General features: G+C 49.1%; 1 protein-coding gene across 4 annotated transcripts in view; it reads left to right on the top strand.

The window, feature by feature from the left end:
- LOC109879551 (BAH and coiled-coil domain-containing protein 1) overlaps nt 1-16923 on the top strand; it is a 65742-nt gene that overhangs the window by 35449 nt on the left and 13370 nt on the right. Inside the window, exons 10-16 of one of the 4 annotated variants that reach the window (XM_031814375.1) lie at nt 2080-2286; nt 4041-4214; nt 6467-6753; nt 8341-8424; nt 8882-9023; nt 9280-9397; nt 10360-10435. In XM_031814375.1, the coding sequence (XP_031670235.1) occupies nt 2080-2286; nt 4041-4214; nt 6467-6753; nt 8341-8424; nt 8882-9023; nt 9280-9397; nt 10360-10435 (1088 nt within the window). Of the gene's footprint in view, nt 1-2076; nt 2287-4040; nt 4215-6466; nt 6754-8340; nt 8425-8881; nt 9024-9279; nt 9398-10359; nt 10436-16923 lie in introns of all 4 variants that reach the window. The other 3 variants (XM_031814376.1, XM_031814374.1, XM_031814373.1) reach the window with 3 other exon arrangements.

Raw genomic sequence — 16923 nt, 5'->3', positions numbered from 1 at the left:
ACACTACCATAGAAACACTACCATAGAGAGAAACACTACCATAGAAACACTACCATAGAAACACTACCATAGAGAGAAACACTACTATAGAGAGAAACACTACCATAGAAACACTACCATAGAGAGAAACACTACTATAGAGAGAAACACTACCATAGAGAGAAACACTACCATAGAAACACTACCATAGAGAGAAACACTACTATAGAGAGAAACACTACCATAGAAACACTACCATAGAGAGAAACACTACTATAGAGAGAAACACTACCATAGAAACACTACCATAGAGAGAAACACTACTATAGAGAGAAACACTACCATAGAGAGAAACACTACCATAGAAACACTACTATAGAAACACTACTATAGAGAGAAACACTACTATAGAGAGAAACACTACCATAGAGAGAAACACTACTATAGAAACACTACTATAGAGAGAAACACTACTATAGAGAGAAACACTACCATAGAGAGAAACACTACTATAGAAACACTACTATAGAGAGAAACACTACTATAGAAACACTACTATAGAGAGAAACACTACCATAGAGAGAAACACTACCATAGAGAGAAACACTACTATAGAGAGAAACACTACCATAGAAACACTACTATAGAGAGAAACACTACCATAGAAACACTACCATAGAAACACGACTATAGAGAGAAACACTACCATAGAAACACGACTATAGAGAGAAACACTACCATAGAAACACTACTATAGAGAGAAACACTACCATAGAGAGAAACACTACCATAGAGAGAAACACTACCATAGAAACACTACTATAGAGAGAAACACTACCATAGAGAGAAACACTACCATAGAAACACTACCATAGAGAGAAACACTACCATAGAGAGAAACACTACCATAGAGAGAAACACTACCATAGAAACACTACCATAGAGAGAAACACTACCATAGAGAGAAACACTACCATAGAAACACTACCATAGAGAGAAACACTACCATAGAGAGAAACACTACCATAGAGAGAAACACTACCATAGAGAGAAACACTAACATAGAAACACTACCATAGAGAGAAACACTACCATAGAGAGAAACACTACCATAGAAACACTACCATAGAGAGAAACACTACCATAGAGAGAAACACTACCATAGAGAGAAACACTACTATAGAGAGAAACACTAACATAGAAACACTACCATAGAGAGAAACACTACCATAGAGAGAAACACTACCATAGAGAGAAACACTACCATAGAAACACTACCATAGAGAGAAACACTACCATAGAGAGAAACACTACCATAGAGAGAAACACTACCATAGAAACACTACCATAGAGAGAAACACTACCATAGAGAGAAACACTACCATAGAGAGAAACACTACCATAGAAACACTACCATAGAGAGAAACACTACCATAGAGAGAAACACTACCATAGAGAGAAACACTACCATAGAGAGAAACACTAACATAGAAACACTACCATAGAGAGAAACACTACCATAGAGAGAAACACTACCATAGAAACACTACCATAGAGAGAAACACTACCATAGAGAGAAACACTACCATAGAGAGAAACACTACTATAGAGAGAAACACTAACATAGAAACACTACCATAGAGAGAAACACTACCATAGAGAGAAACACTACCATAGAGAGAAACACTACCATAGAGAGAAACACTACTATAGAGAGAAACACTACCATAGAGAGAAACACTACCATAGAGAGAAACACTACCATAGAGAGAAACACTACCATAGAGAGAAACACTACCATAGAGAGAAACACTACTATAGAGAGAAACACTACCATAGAGAGAAACACTAACATAGAGAGAAACACTACCATAGAGAGAAACACTACCATAGAAACACTACCATAGAGAGAAACACTACCATAGCCCACCTACGATATTAATAATACAATATGTCTGCAATGTAGTTAAGTTATTAGACCTACATTGTCCATTCTAGTTTTGTAATTCTATTTCTATGTTATGTACCGATCTGAGTCACGGCACCAATGCAACTGGCAGTGCTATACTCTTACTCTGTGTGTGCTCTCTCTCTCAGCAGCCAGTGCAGACAGCGGCGGCCAGGAGGGCTGGACGGGGACCCCGCTGATGATGCGTGGGGGCAGGAGGAAAGGGATGGGGGGAGCTCTTGGGGTCCAGGGGTCCGCACGGCTCCAGCAGCCCAGGGCCAGGGTCCTCCGAGCCAGGAGTCAGGAAGCCATGGAGGGGGGAGAGACCTCCCCTACAGAGAGTGAATCCTCCAACCAGGGTGAGTGGGCTGAGGTGACTGGGTGGAGGGGGAGGGGGAAGAGGGGGACAGGGACAGATAATGTTGGATGAGTGGGACAGGGGGACAGGGTGGCTCTCTTCTCCAGCCAGGTCAGGTACTCAGTACATTGTACCCTCCACTCAGCACTCAGTGTACCCTTCACTCAGTACACTGTACCCTTCACTCATCACACAGTACCCTTCACTCAGCACACTGTACCCTTCACTCAGCACACAGTACCCTTCACTCAGCACACTGTACCCTTCACTCAGCACACTGTACCCTTCACTCAGTACACAGTACCCTTCACTCAGCACACAGTACCCTTCACTCAGCACACTGTACCCTTCACTTAGTACACAGTACCCTTCGCTCAGTACACAGTACCCTTCACTCAGCACACTGTACCCTTCACTCAGTACACAGTACCCTTCGCTCAGTACACAGTACCCTTCGCTCAGTACACAGTACCCTTCACTCAGTACACAGTACCCTTCACTCAGTACACAGTACCCTTCACTCAGTACACAGTACCCTTCACTCAGTACACAGTACCCTTCACTCAGTACACAGTACCCTTCACTCAGCACACTGTACCCTTCACTCAGTACACAGTACCCTTCACTCAGTACACAGTACCCTTCACTCAAGTACCCTTCACTCAGTACCCTTCACTCAGTACACAGTACCCTTCACTCAGTACACAGTACCCTTCACTCAGTACACAGTACCCTTCACTCAGTACACAGTACCCTTCACTCAGTACACAGTACCCTTCGCTCAGTACACAGTACCCTTCACTCAGTACACAGTACCCTTCACTCAGTACACAGTACCCTTCACTCAGTACACAGTACCCTTCACTCAGTACACAGTACCCTTCACTAGGTGTGGAAGGCACCTCTGATCTGTCATCAAGCTTGTAAACAACCTTCTTCATTAGTCAACTACTTCTATAGAGCAGAGGATGCATTTACAGTCATATCACATTGTCCCATGCACTCTATACACAAGTTAGGGAATAAAACACACACACACACACATGCAGAAGGCTGCCACTCGAGCCTCGTGTGAGTTTTGTTAATTTGTTAATTAATCTGAAAGTGATCCCTGTCAGTGTTCAGAGGTGAGTGCAGAACGTGTTGATGAATGCCTCGTAAATGACAAGTGGGGTCGGCAGCGCGTGGACACCCGACACCTCCGCTAGTGTGTGTGTGTGTGTGTGTGTGTGTGTGTGTGTGTGTGTGTGTGTGTGTGTGTGTGTGTGTGTGTGTGTGTGTGTGTGTGTGTGTGTGTGTGTGTGTGTGTGTGTGTGTGTGTGTAAGAAGCTAGGCCACAGCTGCCTGTGAGAGGATCTGACAGGCCATGGAGACAAGGAGGCTGGACCACAGAGCAGTTACAGGCTACAGAGACACACACACACCACGTGCACTCAACACAAGAGCACCCACACATACACACGCACACGCAGCGAGCCAGCATATGCATTCAAACCCACAGACACACTTCAGGTCCCAGCCTCAGAGAACAACATTCAGAAGATCCTGGTATCTCATCATTATGAATTGTTATTTGTTTTCCTCCAGGAAGACAACAAGATAATGAGGTAATTGTTAAATGTTAGAATGTAGAAAACAAGTTTTGGGGAAATACAAGCCTCTAAATGCTTTCTAATGATAAGCACAGGAAGTCTGTTAGAGGAAGTGGATAGGCTGGATTTAGACACAATACGATGTATGTTGTTCTCTCTTTAGAAGACGAAGAAGAGGAAGGAAGTTATGACAGTGACGAAGGACAAGACATCAAAGCACAACCCTCCCGAGACGTCTCTTCATGCTCCACTGTGACTGGTCCATCCCCCTCGTCTGTCGTCAAGCTGGAGGCCAATCAGAAAGCACGAAACAAAAAAGAGAGGCAGGAGCTTTACGGTAAGAAGACAGGCCTGGTGTGTGTGTGTGTGTGTGTGTGTGTGTGTGTGTGTGTGTGTTGGTCAGCTTTGACATGTTTACAATGTTTACTAAATATGTGTCATACGCAAGTACTGATGCTCACAAGGTGTACATGGTACTATAAACATCTATATCCCCTAAAATATATATATATATTATAATTATAATCATCTCCAGGAGAAGCATCTGTTTTGTTTTGGTCTGTGGGGTCGTTACTGCTCTAAAATCTTCTCTAATTCCTGATTGAGAGAATTGAGAAAGTTACACTGCTTCAGGACTGATAATATACACTGTCTGTTATTCAGTACCACATCAACGTTTAGTTCCTACCTTACAAATTCAGAGAGCACATTGACTCCCCTATCACTGACTGTCTACACTCGTACCTGTCTACCACTGCCCCTCTACACTTATACCTGTCTACCACTGCCCCTCTACACTCATACCTGTCTACCACTGCCCCTCTACACTCGTACCTGTCTACCACTGTACCACTGCCCCTCTACACTCATACCTGTCTACCACTGCCCCTCTACACTCGTACCTGTCTACCACTGCCCCTCTACACTCATACCTGTCTACCACTGCCCCTCTACACTCGTACCTTTCTACCACTGTACCACTGCCCCTCTACACTCATACCTGTCTACCACTGCCCCTCTACACTCGTACCTGTCTACCACTGCCCCTCTACACCCATACCTGTCTACCACTGCCCCTCTACACTCATACCTGTCTACCACTGCCCCTCTACACTCGTACCTGTCTACCACTGCCCATCTACACTCATACCTGTCTACCACTGCCCCTCTACACTTATACCTGTCTACCACTGCCCCTCTACACTCATACCTGTCTACCAATGCCCCTCTACACTCGTACCTGTCTACCACTGTACCACTGCCCCTCTACACTCATACCTGTCTGCCACTGCCCCTTTACACTCATACCTGTCTACCACTGCCCCTCTACACCCATACCTGTCTACCACTGCCCCTCTACACTCGTACCTGTCTACCACTGCCCATCTACACTCATACCTGTCTACCACTGCCCCTCTACACCCGTACCTGTCTACCACTGCCCCTCAACACTCGTACCTGTCTACCACTGCCCCTCTACACTTATACCTGTCTACCACTGCCCCTCTACACTCATACCTGTCTACCACTGCCCCTCTACACTCATATCTGTCTACCACTGCCCCTCTACACTCATACCTGTCTACCACTGCCCCTCTACACTCATACCTGTCTACCACTGCCCCTCTACACCCATACCTGTCTACCACTGCCCCTCTACACTCATACCTGTCTACCAATGCCCCTCTACACTCATACCTGTCTACCACTGTACCACTGCCCCTCTACACTCATACCTGTCTACCACTGCCCCTTTACACTCATACCTGTCTACCACTGTACCACTGCCCCTTTACACTCATACCTGTCTACCACTGCCCCTCTACACCCATACCTGTCTACCACTGCCCCTCTACACTCGTACCTGTCTACCACTGCCCCTCTACACTTATACCTGTCTACCACTGCCCCTCTACACTCGTACCTGTCTACCACTGTACCACTGCCCCTCTACACTCATACCTGTCTACCACTGCCCCTCTACACTCGTACCTGTCTACCACTGCCCATCTACACTCATACCTGTCTACCACTGCCCCTCTACACTTATACCTGTCTACCACTGCCCCTCTACACTCGTACCTGTCTACCACTGCCCATCTACACTCATACCTGTCTACCACTGCCCCTCTACACCCGTACCTGTCTACCACTGTACCACTGCCCCTCTACACTCATACCTGTCTACCACTGCCCCTTTACACTCATACCTGTCTACCACTGTACCACTGCCCCTTTACACTCATACCTGTCTACCACTGCCCCTCTACACCCATACCTGTCTACCACTGCCCCTCTACACTCGTACCTGTCTACCACTGCCCATCTACACTCATACCTGTCTACCACTGCCCCTCTACACCCGTACCTGTCTACCACTGCCCCTCAACACTCGTACCTGTCTACCAGGTATGAGAACTTGCACAATTGGTGGCTGACTAAATACTTTTTTGGCCCACTGTATATGAGGTTATTTTACCTTTAGTTGAATGCACTAATTGGATTGGAAGTCACACTGAATGAGAATGCTAAATGACAAAAATACTAAATGCAGTATTACTAAATATAATTCTCGATTGAACCATGCAGGTTCCCAGAGTTTGTCCGGGGCAGAGGGAGAGGTGAAGGTGAGGAAGAGGGCCCCCTGTAGGCTTGGCATGGTCACTGCAGCCAAGAAGCACCCAGAGTATCAGGACCAGTCAGAGGGGATGAGGAGGGCCGGCGGACCCAGGTCCCAGGAGCCTCGCCGGGAGAGCCTAGGGACCCGGGGCAGCCTCTACCGGAGGACCATGGGGCCGGTCACCTTCCCCACCACTAGTGAGAGGCTGAAGAGGGCCACACGCAAGAGCACCATGCTGAGAGGACCCATTAACAAGGTTAGTATTAAGGACGTCACCCTGCTCTCTTGGCGAGTACCGCTTCCTCCTGTTTCAGCTCATACCAAGGCTCTAACCCAGGACCTCTGTCTCACAAAGACACCTGACCGCCCTCCTAAAGAGTCTTACCTATTCGCTCCACCGAAAAGCTAGCTATTCACAGGGTATGTCCTAGAGATCAGGATTATTCAGTCATTGATATGCACCTGAGTGGTTTGTATGTGATGTATGGAATCGATCCAGGTGAAGGTTCTCCTAGGTACAGTGGTGGAAAAACTCCTTAATAGAAAATGACTCAAGTAAAAGTGAAAGTCACCCAGTAGAATACTACTTGAGTAAAAGTCCAAAAGTATTTGGTTTTAAATGTACTTGAGTATCAAAAGTAAATGGAATTGCTAATATATATATTTAAGTATCAAAAGAAAAAGTCTAAATCGTTCAAAATTCATACGGCACAATCTTCTGTTTTTTAAATGTACGGATAGCCAGGGGCACACTCCAATACTCAGACATCATTTACAGATAGCCAGGGGCACACTCCAATACTTAGACATCATTTACAGATAGCCAGGGGCACACTCCAATACTCAGACATCATTTACAGATAGCCAGGGGCACACTCCAATACTCAGACATCATTTACAGATAGCCAGGGGCACACTCCAATACTCAGACATCATTTACAGATAGCCAGGGGCACACTCCAATACTCAGACATCATTTACAGATAGCCAGGGGCACACTCCAATACTCAGACATCATTTACAAACTAAGCATGTGTGTTTAGTCCACCAGATCAGAGGCAGTAGGGATGACCAGGGATGTTCTCTTCATAAGTGTGTGAATTGGACCATTTTCCTGTCCTGCTAATAAACATTCAAAATGCTACTAGTTGTGTTGGATGTCAGGGAAAATGTATGGAGTAAAATATACATAATTTTCTTTAGGAATGTAGTGAAGTAAAAGTAAAAGTTGTCAAAAATATAAATAGTAAAGTACAGATACCCCAAAAAACGACTTAAGTACTTTACACCACTGCCTAGGTACAGATCTAGGATCAGCTTCCCTTATCCAAATCCTACCCTTAAACCATTAGTGAGGGAAATGCAAAACTGAACCAAGTTACAATGATACAACTTCAACCTCTTAGAACATGTGAAGTTAACCAAGAGTGTGATATACTCAAAAAGGGTTCCCCATCTGTCCCCATAGAAGAACCCTCTGGGGTTCCATGTAGAACGCTCTGTGGCACAGGTTCTACATAGAACCCAAAAGGTTTCTACCTCGAACCAAAAGGGTTCTATCTGGAACCAAAAAGGGTTCTTCAAAGGGTTATCCTATGGGGACAGCCCAAAAACCCTTTTAGGTTCTAGATAGACCTTTTTTTTTTATCTAAAAGATGAAGATGAAGACAACTTCAGTCTGTATCTCGATCTCTCACATAACCATGACAACCTGACGCCTTTCTCTCCTCACACTGGGATGATTCATACTGTAGCACTAACTAGCCATGCAGAGATCCACACACACACTCGCACACTCATTTACTCACTCACTCACACCTCTCTTCCTGGTCACATGTCACAGAGGAGAAGTTGCTGGTCAGGCGGTGTCCAATCACCTCAGAGTGACGACAACACTTGCAGTGGGAGGAGGATCCGAAACAAACAGGTAATCAGAATCACTCAATCGGCCCTCATTGCTCACCTCTAACCTCTAACCTTTCATTTGTCTGATCTGATTTGCCATTGGTAGGTCCTACATTCATAGTACAGGTATGTCATTTAGCATTTAGCATCTGACAGCATGGAATTCAAAGTGATATGTTGTATCACCATGGATATAGTACCAGGCCACACCCCACTCCCTCCCTGCTGAGTAAATGTGTGAAGGGGGTGGGGGGCAGGAAATGGGGGGATTGGGGGAGTGTGGATCGCACCTTCTTATGTGGAAGAGTGAAACTATGTCAGGGAAAATGACTACCTCCAGGGGACATACTGCATATGCAGTGTTTAGTGTCAATCTCTGAGTTACATGCTAACTAACTTCCTCTCTCTCTGTCTCTCTGTCTCTCTGTCTCTCTCTCTCTCTCTCTCTCTCTCTCTCTCCCCCCCCCCCCCCCCCCCAGCCCAAGGGCCGTGCAGTGAGCCGTCTACTAGAGAGCATGGCGGCGGACGAGGGCTTTCAGATGAATGAGGATGATAGCAGCTTCTCAGAGGGGGATGAGGACAGTAACCCATCATACCCTCACAACCCCAGGAGTCCACTAGGTGAGGAGGGAACACTGTCACACACAGTTTTGTATTACTATCCTTGTGGGGACCAAATAATTGATTCCCATCCAAAATCCTATTTTCCCTAACCTCTAACCCTAAATCTAACTCTAACCTAATTTTCCTCGTTTTACAATCCTTGTGAGGACTTCTGATTACCACAGCAAAAGATAGGAGGGAACAAATATGCACTTCCATACACACTGTTGATGAGTGCTGTCTTTCATTAAATGACTGTGTACGCTTTACCCAGCAGCCCCCAGCTGTGTCCTGACCAGACAGCTGCTGACAGATGGACTCAGGGTGCTGATCTCCAAGGAGGATGAACTTCTCTACGCAGCCCGGGTCCACACACTGGAGCTGCCAGACATGTAACTATACCTTTACATCTACATGTCAGTCAGTTAGCAGACACTCTTATCCAGAGCACCTTACACTAGTGAGTACACACACACACACGCGCACCCACGCACACACGCACACACACACAGTATATACAGTATCAGCCACTACTACCTCAGTGGCTGGGAGCCATGGTTGGTCTTCTCTGCAGTGAGTGACTCAGTGTTGGCATCTTAGCCTCTCACTCCAGAAGGAGTCCACACACCCCCTGCAGAGCTCTCTCTCTTCCTTTCTCCATCTCTCTCCTCCTCCTCCTCCTCCTCCTCCTCCTCCCTCTCTCTCTCCTCCCACGCTCTCCTCCTCCTCCTCCTCCTCCTCCTCCTCCTCCTCCTCCTCCTCCTCCTCCTCCTCCTCCTCCTCCTCCTCCTCCTCCTCCTCCTCCCTCTCTCTCCTCCTCCTCATCCTCCTCCTCCTCCCTCTCTCTCCTCCTCCCTCTCTCTCCTCCTCCTCCTCCCTCTCTCTCCTCCTCCTCCCTCTCTCCTCCTCCTCCTCCCTCTCCTCCTCCCCCTCCTCCTCCTCCTCCCTCTCTCTCCTCCTCCTCCTCCTCCCTCTCTCTCCTCCTCCTCCTCTCTCTGTTACATAACTCCATGTCTTCTCTCACCCAGCTCACTCTGAGTAGAAGAGTGTTGATAATGCTGCTCCGGCAGCAGGCAAGTGGAACAGAGGAGTGGGACAGTGACACGTGAAACCAGGCAGGCATAATACCCACACAGCTGAAAATAGTTTTCTCTCTCTGCTCTTCCTCTCTCTCTCTCTGCTCTTCCTCTCTCGCTCTCTCTCTCTCCCTCTCTTTCTCTCCCTCTCCCTCTCCCTTCCTCTTCCTCTCTCTATCTCTATTCCTTTCTCTTTCTTCCTCTCTCTCGCTCTCTCTCCCTTCCTCTTCCTCTTCCTCTCTCTCTCTCTCTCTCTCTCTCTCTCTCTCAATCTCCAGCTACAGCATTGTTATTGACGGGGAGAGAGGAAACCGCCCCAGAATCTACTCACTGGAGCAACTGCTGCAGGAAGCGGTGAGTTCAGTTCCTACCCCCTCTTTAGAAAACAATATTTCCCCCCACACCTAGACCTCTGGGATGTGGTCACGCTGGACTAACCCACTCTGGATCCTCCTCAATCCCTCTCCCTTCTCCTCTCCTCTACTGTCCTCTACTCTCCTCTGCTCTACTGTCCTCTCCTCTACTGTCCTCTACTGTCCTCTCTTCTACTGTCCTCTCCTCTACTGTCCTCTCCTCTACTGTCCTCTACTCTCCTCTCCTGTCCTCTCCTCTACTGTCCTCTCCTCTACTGTCCTCTCCTCTACTGCCCTCTCTTCTACTGTCCTCTCCTCTACTGTCCTCTCTTCTACTGTCCTCTCCTCTACTGTCCTCTCTTCTACTGTCCTCTACTCTACTGTCCTCTCCTCTACTGTCCTCTACTGTCCTCTCCTCTACTGTCCTCTCCTCTACTGTCCTCTACTCTACTCTCCTCTGCTCTACTGTCCTCTACTGTCCTCTCCTCTACTGTCCTCTACTGTCCTCTCCTCTACTGTCATCTACTCTACTCTCCTTTGCTCTACTGTACTCTCCTCTACTGTCCTCTACTGTCCTCTCCTCTACTGTCCTCTCCTCTACTGTCCTCTACTCTCCTCTCCTCTACTGTCCTCTCCTCTACTGTCCTCTCCTCTACTCTACTGTCCTCTACTGTCCTCTCCTCTACTGTCCTCTACTGTCCTCTCCTCTACTGTCCTCTCCTCTACTGTCCTCTAATGTCCTCTCCTCTACTGTCCTCTCCTGTCCTCTACTGTCCTCTCCTGTCCTCTACTGTCCTCTCCTCTACTGTCCTCTCCTATCCACTCCTCTACTGTCCTCTCCTCTACTGTCCTCTCCTCTCCTCTACTGGCCTCTCCTGTCCTCTACTGTCCTCTCCTCTACTGTCCTCTCCTCTACTGTCCTCTCCTCTACTGTCCTCTAATGTCCTCTCCTCTACTGTCCTCTCCTGTCCTCTACTGTCCTCTCCTCTACTGTCCTCTCCTATCCACTCCTCTCCTATCCACTCTTCTACTGTCCTCTCCTCTCCTCTACTGTCCTCTCCTATCCACTCCTCTACTGTCCTCTCCTCTACTGTCCTCTACTGTCCTCTCCTCTACTCTCCTCTCCTCTACTGTCCTCTCCTGTCCTCTACTGTCCTCTCCTCTACTGTCCTCTACTGTCCTCTCCTCTACTGTCCTCTCCTGTCCTCTACTGTCCTCTCCTCTACTGTCCTCTCCTGTCCTCTACTGTCCTCTACTGTCCTCTCCTCTACTGTCCTCTACTGTCCTCTACTGTCCTCTCCTCTACTGTCCTCTACTGTCCTCTACTGTCCTCTACTGTCCTCTCCTCTACTGTCCTCTACTGTCCTCTACCCTCTGTGAGTTTCTGTGCTCGTGTGTGTGTACGTTTAACCAAGTCACTGAGTAGTGATAATCCCTCTATCACCTGCTCCATACATGTGTTGTGTCTTAATGGGAGACGACGCAGACTTCCCCTCCTGGCAACACAGGCTGCCCATACTGATGGAGACACAGGCTGCCCATACTGATGGAGACACAGGCTGCCCATACTGATGGAGACACAGGCTGCCCATACTGATGGAGACACAGGCTGCCCATACTGATGGAGTCACAGGCTGCCCATACTGATGGAGACACAGGCTGCCCATACTGATGGAGACACAGGCTGCCCATACTGATGGAGACACAGGCTGCCCATACTGATGCAGACACAGGCTGCCCATACTGATGGAGGCACAGGCTGCCCATACTGATGGAGACACAGGCTGCCCATACTGATGGAGACACAGGCTCATACCGATGGAGACACAGGCTGCCCATACTGATGGAGACACAGGCTGCCCATACTGATGGAGACACAGGCTGCCCATACTGATGGAGACACAGGCTGCCCATACTGATGGAGACACAGGCTGCCCATACTGATGGAGGCACAGGCTGCCCATACTGATGGAGACACAGGCTGCCCATACTGATGGAGACACAGGCTCATACCGATGGAGACACAGGCTGCCCATACTGATGGAGACACAGGCTGCCCATACTGATGGAGACACAGGCTGCCCATACCGATGGAGACACAGGCTGCCCATACTGATGGAGACACAGGCTGCCCATACTGATGGAGGCACAGGCTGCCCATACTGATGGAGACACAGGCTGCCCGTACTGATGGAGACACAGGCTCATACCGATGGAGACACAGGCTGCCCATACTGATGGAGACACAGGCTGCCCATACTGATGGAGCCACAGGCTGCCCATACTGATGGAGACACAGGCTGCCCATACTAATGGAGACACATGCTGCCCATACTGATGGAGACACCGGCTGCCCATACTGATGGAGACACAGGCTCATACTGATGGAGACACAGGCTGCCCATACTGATGGAGACACAGGCTGCACATACTGATGGAGACACAGGCTGCACATACTGATGGAGACACATGCTGCCCATACTGATGGAGACACAGGCTGCCCATACTGATGGAGACACAGGCTGCCCATACTAATGGAGACACAGGCTCATACTGATGGAGACACAGGCTCATACTGATGGAGACACAGGCTGCCCATACTGATGGAGACACAGGCTGCCCATACTGATGGAGACACAGGCTGCCCATACTGATAGAGACACAGGCTGCCCATACTGATGGAGACACAGGCTCATACTGATGGAGACACAGGCTCATACTGATGGAGACACAGGCTCATACTGATGGAGACACAGGCTGCCCATACTGATGGAGACACAGGCTCATACTGATGGAGACACAGGCTGCACATACTGATGGAGACACAGGCTCATACTGATGGAGACACAGGCTCATACTGATGGAGACACAGGCTCATACTGATGGAGACACAGGCTGCCCATACTGATGGAGACACAGGCTGCCCATACTGATGGAGACACAGGCTGCCCATACTGATGGAGACACAGGCTCATACTGATGGAGACACAGGCTCATACTGATGGAGACACAGGCTCATACCGATGGAGACACAGGCTGCCCATACTGATGGAGACACAGGCTCATACTGATGGAGACACAGGCTCATACTGATGGAGACACAGGCTGCCCATACTGATGGAGACACAGGCTCATACCGATGGAGACACAGGCTGCCCATACTGATGGAGACACAGGCTCATACTGATGGAGACACAGGCTCATACTGATGGAGACACAGGCTGCCCATACTGATGGAGACACAGGCTGCCCATACTGATGGAGACACAGGCTGCCCATACTGATGGAGACACAGGCTCATACTGATGGAGACACAGGCTGCCCATACTGATGGAGACACAGGCTGCCCATACTGATGGAGGCACAGGCTGCCCATACTGATGGAGACACAGGCTGCCCATACTGATGGAGACACAGGCTCATACCGATGGAGACACAGGCTGCCCATACTGATGGAGACACAGGCTGCCCATACTGATGGAGACACAGGCTGCCCATACTGATGGAGACACAGGCTGCCCATACTGATGGAGACACAGGCTGCCCATACTGATGGAGGCACAGGCTGCCCATACTGATGGAGACACAGGCTGCCCATACTGATGGAGACACAGGCTCATACCGATGGAGACACAGGCTGCCCATACTGATGGAGACACAGGCTGCCCATACTGATGGAGACACAGGCTGCCCATACCGATGGAGACACAGGCTGCCCATACTGATGGAGACACAGGCTGCCCATACTGATGGAGGCACAGGCTGCCCATACTGATGGAGACACAGGCTGCCCGTACTGATGGAGACACAGGCTCATACCGATGGAGACACAGGCTGCCCATACTGATGGAGACACAGGCTGCCCATACTGATGGAGCCACAGGCTGCCCATACTGATGGAGACACAGGCTGCCCATACTAATGGAGACACATGCTGCCCATACTGATGGAGACACAGGCTGCCCATACTGATGGAGACACAGGCTCATACTGATGGAGACACATGCTGCCCATACTGATGGAGACACAGGCTGCACATACTGATGGAGACACAGGCTGCACATACTGATGGAGACACATGCTGCCCATACTGATGGAGACACAGGCTGCCCATACTGATGGAGACACAGGCTGCCCATACTAATGGAGACACAGGCTCATACTGATGGAGACACAGGCTGCCCATACTGATGGAGACACAGGCTGCCCATACTGATGGAGACACAGGCTGCCCATACTGATAGAGACACAGGCTGCCCATACTGATGGAGACACAGGCTCATGCTGATGGAGACACAGGCTCATACTGATGGAGACACAGGCTCATACTGATGGAGACACAGGCTGCCCATACTGATGGAGACACAGGCTCATACTGATGGAGACACAGGCTGCACATACTGATGGAGACACAGGCTCATACTGATGGAGACACAGGCTCATACTGATGGAGACACAGGCTGCCCATACTGATGGAGACACAGGCTGCCCATACTGATGGAGACACAGGCTGCCCATACTGATGGAGACACAGGCTGCCCATACTGATGGAGACACAGGCTCATACTGATGGAGACACAGGCTGCACATACTGATGGAGACACAGGCTCATACTGATGGAGACAGGCTCATACTGATGGAGACACAGGCTGCCCATACTGATGGAGACACAGGCTGCCCATACTGATGGAGACACAGGCTGCCCATACTGATGGAGACACAGGCTGCCCATACTGATGGAGACACAGGCTCATACTGATGGAGACACAGGCTCATACTGATGGAGACACAGGCTCATACCGATGGAGACACAGGCTGCCCATACTGATGGAGACACAGGCTCATACTGATGGAGACACAGGCTCATACTGATGGAGACACAGGCTGCCCATACTGATGTAGACACAGGCTGCCCATACTGATGGAGACACAAGCTGCCCATACTGATGGAGACACAGGCTGCCCATACTGATGGAGACACAGGCTGCCCATACTGATGGAGACACAGGCTGCCCATACTGATGGAGACACAGGCTCTTACTGATGGAGACACAGGCTGCACATACTGATGGAGACACAGGCTCATACTGATGGAGACACAGGCTCATACTGATGGAGACACAGGCTGCCCATACTGATGGAGACACAGGCTGCCCATACTGATGGAGACACAGGCTGCCCATACTGATGGAGACACAGGCTGCCCATACTGATGGAGACACAGGCTCATACTGATGGAGACACAGGCTCATACTGATGGAGACACAGGCTCATACCGATGGAGACACAGGCTGCCCATACTGATGGAGACACAGGCTCATACTGATGGAGACACAGGCTCATACTGATGGAGACACAGGCTGCCCATACTGATGTAGACACAGGCTGCCCATACTGATGGAGACACAAGCTGCCCATACTGATGGAGACACAGGCTGCCCATACTGATGGAGACACAGGCTGCCCATACTGATGGAGACACAGGCTGCCCATACTGATGGAGACACAGGCTCATACTGATGGAGACACAGGCTGCCCATACTGATGGAGACACAGGCTCATACTGATGGAGACACAGGCTGCCCATACTGATGGAGACACAGGCTGCCCATACTGATGGAGACACAAGCTGCCCATACTGATGGAGAGACAGGCTCATACTGATGGAGACACAGGCTGCCCATACGGATGGAGACACAGGCTGCCCATACTGATGGAGACACAGGCTGCCCATACTGATGGAGACACAGGCTCATACTGATGGAGACACAGGCTGCCCATACTGATGGAGACACAGGCTGCCCATACTGACACAGGCTGCCCATACTGATGGAGACACAGGCTCATACTGTAGACAAACTGTAGCTGCCAGCATAAAGGGAACACAGTTCCTGAGTTAATGAAGCAATTAACATCCCATCAGGCTTAGGGTCATGTATAACAATGACACGTTGCCCATTATTTTGGCTACCATGCCTAGAAGAAGAGATCTCAGTGACTTTGAAATAGGGGGCTCAAAAGAGCACAGGGGGTTTAAAAGGTCTGTGTGTGTGTGTGTGTGTGTGTGTGTGTGTGTGTGTGTGTGTGTGTGTGTGTGTGTGTGTGTGTGTGTGTGTGTGTGTGTGTGTGTGTGTGTGTGTGTGTGTGTGTGTGTGTGTGTGTCTCAGTCACCAGATCTCAATCCAGTTGAACACTTATGGGTGGTTCTGAAGCGGTACCTGAGACTTAGTTTTTCCACCCAATTCTGGATTTTCTTGTGGATGAATGGTGTCGCATCCCTCCAATAGAGTTTCAGACGCTGATCTGGTGGCTCCTGGTGGCCCAACGCCCAATTAAGACTCTTCATGTTGGTGTTTCCTTTATGTTGACAGTTACCTGTAGATCTAGCAGAACATATAAAGAACCGTTCAGGGTCATGTTCATTAGGCACCAACGGGAAGAAACCACACGGAAACAGGGAGGGATTACCTGGACATGTGCAAGAAGAAA

The sequence above is a fragment of the Oncorhynchus kisutch genome, unplaced genomic scaffold (assembly GCF_002021735.2).
Source record: "Oncorhynchus kisutch isolate 150728-3 unplaced genomic scaffold, Okis_V2 Okis06b-Okis10b_hom, whole genome shotgun sequence".
Classification (NCBI taxonomy): Eukaryota; Metazoa; Chordata; class Actinopteri; order Salmoniformes; family Salmonidae; genus Oncorhynchus; species Oncorhynchus kisutch.
This window is presented reverse-complemented; position numbering and strand designations above follow the sequence as displayed.